The sequence below is a fragment of the Budorcas taxicolor genome, chromosome 11 (assembly GCF_023091745.1).
Source record: "Budorcas taxicolor isolate Tak-1 chromosome 11, Takin1.1, whole genome shotgun sequence".
In the NCBI taxonomy this organism is placed as follows: domain Eukaryota; kingdom Metazoa; phylum Chordata; class Mammalia; order Artiodactyla; family Bovidae; genus Budorcas; species Budorcas taxicolor.
Genome location: NC_068920.1, coordinates 61859161 through 61866308, shown reverse-complemented (window position 1 = coordinate 61866308; position 7148 = coordinate 61859161). Strand labels below are relative to the sequence as shown.

At 51.1% G+C, this 7148-nt stretch overlaps 1 protein-coding gene across 1 annotated transcript; it reads right to left on the bottom strand.

The window, feature by feature from the left end:
- Nucleotides 1-2281: 2281 nt before the first annotated feature.
- LOC128055648 (uncharacterized) lies at nt 2282-6193 on the bottom strand. The gene is given in 6 exon segments (XM_052648220.1): nt 2282-3305; nt 3402-3786; nt 3789-4517; nt 4520-5647; nt 5650-5700; nt 5944-6193. Coding segments are annotated over 6 exon segments (3567 nt in total).
- Nucleotides 6194-7148: the final 955 nt, after the last annotated feature.

Below are 7148 nucleotides of genomic sequence, written 5' to 3'. Positions count from 1 at the left end.
CCCTGATTACCCCTGAGTGGTCCACGTGGAAGCAGCACGCTTCTCCTGGCATGGCGCATAGACCTTCTTGTTGGAGGAAAACCAGGTCTAGCCCTCTTCTGTTTTGTAGTACTACTTCTGCCAGGGAGCTCAATGATTCTTGAAGGTGACTAATTGAGCTCTCTAGTCGCTCGATATCAAGATCAATGGCTGCCCTTAGGCTGGAATAGTGTTGATTTTGTAGCACTAAAGATATTCCGGTTGCTGCCCCGGCTGCTCTCAACCCCAACAAGACTGTGAGGGTTAAAGCCGTAACTGGTTCTCTTTTGACGTGGTGAGAGTCCCCCAGTCGTTGAAGGAATTCATCATTAGAGGGATAGAACAATCGGGGGACTAATAGTACTAACACACAGAAGTCTTTCGAGTCCTTTAACACTTGCCCACGTATACAAGGTGCTAGGCCTGTGGAACATGCCCACCAATTTTCTTGGGGAGGTATTAGGTGTTCAGTTGTTTCTACAGAGTCTGTGGTATTGCAGAAGTGCTGGTAGGCTCGGGGAACATCTCCTGTACAGAGGCCCTGTCCTGTCACTCTTTGGAGGGTTAATCTTGCGTCCCCTCTCTGCTGCCAGCGGCAGGCCCTGTGGTCTTTTGTTTGGATGTAATTTCCCAGGACAGCTATGCCTTCATAATAAGGGGGTTTGATGTCATAACACAACCAGCAACCATCAGTTAGGTCTGGACGGGTGGAGTTCGGGACCCAATAGGTATTAACTATCATGTCAAATAATGGGTCTTGATCGTCTTTAACATCGGGCTGATCATCTCTGACATCGGCTTCTGTAAAGTTGATCTGAGGAGGGTTGTTTGTATTGGTAAGGCTGGGCTCAGGAGGCGCCTGGGTAGGTTCTCGGGGCACTAAGACAGGATTAGGCCCTATGCCTTGGCTTGGGCCTGTCTGGATGGGTTGTACTTTCAGCCTAATAGTGAATAATAATCCATTATCATACCCAGATTGATATAGCCGGAGGCCCCAAGATTGTCCCGCCTCCCAACTAGGGAACCTCTTTCCTTTAGCTGAGAATTTAAGTCTAGTTCAGTTCAGTTCAGTCGCTCAGTCGTGTCCGACTCTTTGCGACCCCATGAGTCGCAGCACACCAGGCCTCCCTGTCCATCACCATCTCCCGGAGTTCACTCAGACTCACATCCATCAAGTCCGTGATGCCATCCAGCCATCTCATCCTGGGTCGTCCCCTTCTCCTCCTGCCCCCAATCCCTCCCAGCATCAGAGTCTTTTCCAATGAGTCAACTCTTCACATGAGGTGGCCAAAGTACTGGAGCTTCAGCTTTAGCATCATTCCCTCCAAAGAAATCCCAGGGTTGATCTCCTTCAGAATGGACTGGTTGGATCTCCTTGCAGTCCAAGGGACTCTCAAGAGTCTTCTCCAACACCACAGTTCAAAAGCATCAATTCTTTGGCGCTCAGCCTTCTTCACAGTCCAACTCTCACATCCATACACGACCACAGGAAAAACCATAGCCTTGACTAGATGGACCTTAGTCGGCAAAGTAATGTCTCTGCTTTTGAATATACTATCTAGGTTGGTCATAACTTTTCTTCCAAGGAGTAAGCATCTTTTAATTTCATGGCTGCAGTCACCATCTGTCTAACTGGGTTACAAAGAAACCCTACACAGGGCCCCGCAATGAGAGATCCCCCCCATGTCTTCTAGTCAGAGTCAGTCCGGCGGGCCCTGGGACGCGACTCAAAGTGATCAAGTCTCCTCTAGTAGGGGGTTCTCAGTCAATAGTCCCAGTAGACTCGCACCCCCAAATGGCACAGTAAAATTTATCTGCCCCCCACAGTTATTAACTGTCGCCCGGTTTCGTCTTTCCCCGGGGCACACGTAGAGGGCAGTGTCCCGCAAGGCTGCCCGTTGAATGGGGTGGCTGCATCCAGGTCCTGAGTTGGTAGGTGGTCGGGTATTACAGCGATTAATGCCGGCCCCACATTCTGGTTTTCCTGGCATTTTTACTTCCCAATCACCGATGTCCCAAGATCCTGCAGCCAGAAGACAAAGGTCAAATTCTAAATCCGGCCACCAAGTGTTTTTAGGATAGATGGCCGAGGTAGAGTTAATTACTTCCCCGGTAGTTGCACTCGGAATGATCCAAGTCCAATTCATGGGTTGATGAGGATTAGTGGCAACACTAAGCCGTAGGGACAACAGCACAAACAGTACTTTTACCGTCTCTGTAGCTTTAGTTTGAGTGGGTTGGTTGTGTCCAGTTTGGTCTTCCATTAGGGGAGGAATTCTTCTCGTAAGGCGAACAGGTCCGCAGGCCGTACGTGGGTGTAGTGAACCCAAGCGGAGATGCCGTCAACCTTGAGAGCAGTAGGTGTTGTCAAGACAACTAGGAAAGGCCCCTTCCACCTGGGCTCTAGGGTCTCTTGACGATGACGGCACACGTACACCCAATCTCCTGGCCGGTAGCGGTGGGGTTCAGGTGGAGGGCCTGATTCATATAATGCCTTAAGCCTCTTCCATGTGCCCCTGTGGGAGTATTGTAAGGACCGGAGACAAAAAAGTAATCTTTGATCATCTATCTCTTTTAGTACCTCTATTTTTAGATTAGGAATTATTGGGGGAGGTATCCCATACATAATTTCAAAGGGTGTAAGTCCCAGTTGGTAGGGGGAGTTTCGTACCCGGTATAGGGCAAAGGGGAGGAGAGCCACCCAGTCCCCGCCAGTCTCAGCAACTAGTTTTGTTAATGTTTCTTTAAGAGTTCTATTCATCCTCTCTACCTGTCCTGAGCTCTGAGGTCTGTAAGCGCAATGCAGCTTCCATTCCGTCCCCAAGGCCCAGGCTACTCCCTGGCTTACCTGCGATACGAAGGCTGGCCCATTGTCTGACCCTACCTGTGCAGGAAACCCGAACCGTTCAATCAGCTTTTTGGCCACCACCTGTGCTGTCTCTCTCTTGGTGGGGAAAGCTTCTACCCACCCTGAAAAGGTATCTATGAACACCAGCAGATATTTATATCCATATTTACCCGGTTTTACCTCAGTAAAGTCCACCTCCCAGTAGGCTCCTGGCCGGCTCCCACGTTCTCTGGGTCCTTGGCTGGTCAGATGAGGGACAGCGTTAGTGAGCTGGCAGGCCTTGCAATTTAATACTGTATCTTCTATCGTTGACCTGACGTTCTTCATGGTAATCTTGGCATGTCTAATCAGGTCCTGCATCTTGCAGGTTCCCAGGTGAGTGGCGTGGTGCATCTTTAGCAGCACCTGCTTTCCTAGTTCTTCTGGAAGGATTAGGGAGCTATCCGCTGCCCTCCACCACCTGGCCAGTTGTTAAGTCATAGGCAAACTTTTCATCCAGTCCAAGTCTTTTGGTGAGTAGTTGGGTATAGCCAGCAGTATGGGGCTCCCAGGGTCGGGCAATTGAAGGGTGGCTTCTACCACGGTGCCCTGGGCTGCCTCTCGGGCTGCTCTGTCCGCCAAATTGTTTCCCTTTGAAGTCAGAGTGCCTGACTTTTGGTGTCCCGGGCAGTGTATTATAGCTAATTTTTTAGGCAGCCATAATGCGGCGAGGAGGGCTTTTATTTCTTCTTTATTTTTGATCGTTTTACCCTCGGCCATGAGGAGGCCTCTCTCTCCGTAGATGGCTCCGTGTATATGGGCAGTAGCAAAGGCATATTGGCTATCTGTAATGATGTTAAGTTTTTTGTCCTTTCCCAACTGAAGGGCTTTTGTTAGGGCGATTAGTTCAGCCCTTTGAGCTGAAGTGCCCGGAGGTAGTGCTTCCGCCACACGATTTGGGTTTCTGTGGTTACGGCTGCTCCTGCGTACCTGAGCCCATCTTGGTCGAAACTGCTTCCATCTGTATACCAGGTAACTTCAGCATCTGCTAGAAGGTGGTCTTTCAAGTCCTCTCGCGTTCCATGTACCTGGGCTAGTATGTCACTGCAGTCATGGATTGGGGCTTCCAAATCCAGATTAGGAAGCAGTGTAGCCAGATTGAGAGCAGTAGGCTGCAGAAAGATGATTCTGGAGGGGTTTAGCAGTAATCCTTGGTAGTGGGTCAGCCGAGTGTTGCTGATCCACCTACCTGGGGGTTGTTTTAGGACGCCCTCAATGGCGTGGGGGGCGGTGATATGCAACTCTTGCCCCAGGGTCCGTTTATCTGCATCCTTGACCATTAGGGCCACTGCTGCAATCATGCGGAGGCATGGGGGCCAGCCTGACGCCGCGGGGTCTAGGCGTTTAGACAAGTAAGCCACCGGCCGCTTCCAAGGTCCCAGATGTTGCACCAGTACCCCCTTTGCCACTCCTTGTTTTTCATCTACGTACAGGAGGAAGGGTTTTGTAATGTCAGGCAACCCTAAGGCGGGAGCTGACAGCAAAGCTGTTTTAATAGTCTTGAAAGCGGTCTCCATCCGCTCCGTCCAATTGAAAGGTGTGGTACTTTTTGTGGCTTCATATAAGGGTTTAGCCAGTTCTGCATAATTTGGGATCCAGAGACGGCAGAACCAGCGGACCCTAAAAATTCTCTTACCCTCCGAGGTGAGTCTGGGGTAGGGATTCTGAGTACCGTCTCCTTCCGTGCCTCTGACAGCCATCTCTGCCCTTCCCTTAATACATACCCTAGGTAGGTGACTTCTGGCTGGCACATCTGAGCCTTTTTGGCTGAGGCTCGATACCCTAATTTTCCAAGGGTCTGCAGTAGTTCTCGGGCGCCCATAAGGCAAGTCTGTTGATCTTTTGCTGCAATTAAGAGGTCATCTACATATTGTAACAAGGTGAGCTGGGGGTGTTGTTGTCTGAACTCACCCAGATCTTCATGGAGGGCCTCGTCAAAGATGGTGGGAGAATTTTTAAAGCCCTGTGGCAGCCGGGTCCAGGCCAGCTGGCCATTGATTCCTTCTTCCGGGCCTGACCATTCAAAAGCAGAAAGGTCCTGGCTCTTGAGCACCAGGGGAAGGTTGAAGAAAGCGTCCTTTAAATCCAAGACCATGTACCAGTGATGGTCCGGTGGGATGGAGCTCAGGAGATTGTAAGGGTTTGGCACTGTGGGATGAATGTCTAATACCCGGCGGTTGACCTCTCGTAAATCCTGCACTGGCCGATAGTCACAAGAATTTGGTGTTTTGACAGGGAGCAGGGGGGTGTTCCAAGCCGACTGGCAGGGTCTCAATATTTTCTGGGCTAGAAGCCTGTGGATATGGGGGGTGATCCCCTGTCGGGCCTCTAGGGTCATGGGGTATTGTCTGACCCGGACCGGGTCAGCCCCTGGCTTGAGTTTTATGTACACAGGAGGGCGGTGTCTAGCAAAGCCGGTTCCCCCTGTTTCGGCCCATGCCTCGGGGAATTCATCTAGCCATTTTTGAATGTCCACCGGGGGCGATGTAGGTTTCTGGTGCGGCCGATATTCATCTTCTAACTGAATAGTTAATACTTGTATCGGCCTGCCCGCCTGATCAAGTATTTTAGTTTCTCCCGGGAGGAAATGAATCTGGGCCTCTATTTTGGTTAACAGGTCTCTTCCCAACAGCGGGAAGGGGCATTCCAGAATGACCGTGAAAGAGTGGGATGTCCGGCCTGCACCCAAGTCCACCGATCTTCGGGTACTCCGTTGGTGTTGTTTCATTCCAGGCGCCCCCGTACCCAAGAGGTCTTTCCAGCCAGTTTTCCCTGGGGCTTCAACAAAACCGAATATTGAGCCCCAGATCAACAAGGAAGTCAACTGGGGTCCCCTCCACTCTTAGGGTTACCCTGGGTTCGGGGAGGGGCACCGAACCCCATCCCCCCTAATCGCTCAGCTCTCCGATGGTTGAGAGGTCTTTTGGGGGTCCCTTCTTTATCTTTTGGGGGCATTCTTTAGCCCAATGTCCCTCTTCTTTACAATAGGCACATTGGTTTTTTTCCCAATGGTGGTCGTGTATGGGGGCGGCTCTTACCTTCAGTGGCCAGCTGGTGCAGCTGGCGTTCCCTCTTTTCCGAGTCAGGAACTGTTGCAGCCGGCAGGATGCGCGCCATATTACGGGTTTGGCGGTCTGCCGCTTTGGCCTGCTTTTCTTCGGGGGTTTCGCGGGTGTTGTAGACTGATTCTGCCACTGTTATTAGATCCTGGATACTCTTTTCGCCCAGGCGTTCTAATTTTTGGAGCTTCTTTCTAATGTCGGGAGCCGCCTGGTTGACAAAGTGCATTATTAAAGCAGCCTGGCTGCCTTCCGTTTCTGGGTCCATGGGGGTGTATTGTCTAAAGGTTTCCATTAGCCTTTCCAGGAAGGCTGCTGGACTTTCAGTGGGGTCCTGCTGAACATTTCCTACTCTAGCTAAGTTAGTAGGTTTCCTTGCAGCGGCCTTAAGCACCCCCAAAAGAGTCTGGTGGTAGACCCGGAGCCTCTGCTTACTTCGTGCCGTGTTGTAGTTCCAATCAGGTTGTGATGAAGGAAACGAGAGGTTAATTTCATCTATGTTAGTGGTGGGTTCCCCATTTGCCCCTGGGACCCTTTTCCGGGCCTCATTCTATATTCTCTCTCTCTCTTCTGTGCTGAAGAGCATCTGGAGCAATTGTTGGCAGTCATCCCAGGCGGGCTGATGAGTAAAAACACAGTCTCCAGAAGGTTAGTTAGATCTCTAGGGTTATCTGAAAACTTAGCATTTTGGGATCTCCAGTTATATAGGTCTCTAGTAGAAAAGGGCCAGTATTGATGAGGTTGGTTTCCTTCCTCATCAGGGGGATCGGCCACTCGTAAGGGGAGGGCAGTTGTCGAGTCTGCCGGTCCCTCCTGGGGTAGGGCTTGCCTGTGGTGAGTATTTTGTGCGGGTCCCCCACCCTGTATTTCACCCCTGGGTGACAGGATAACGGGGGCCGGTGGTGATTCGGGGAGTTGGTAAGGAGGAGGAAAGAGAAGTTCTTCTGTGCCTCCCTGCATGATGGGATATAGCGGCGCCGTTAGTCCAGTTTCCTTGGGTTTCTTCAGGTCCTCTCCCACCCGTGTCACCAACACCTGAGTGGTAGAAAGTTCCTGTTGAGGCAAGAAAGATGTTACCCAAGGAGGGCGGTGCACTATGATATTTTCCCACACTGTGATATAGGGGACTTAGTCAGGGTGTCCTATCCGCGGTCGGAAGATGCTGTCTCAGACTCGGTGCGCAG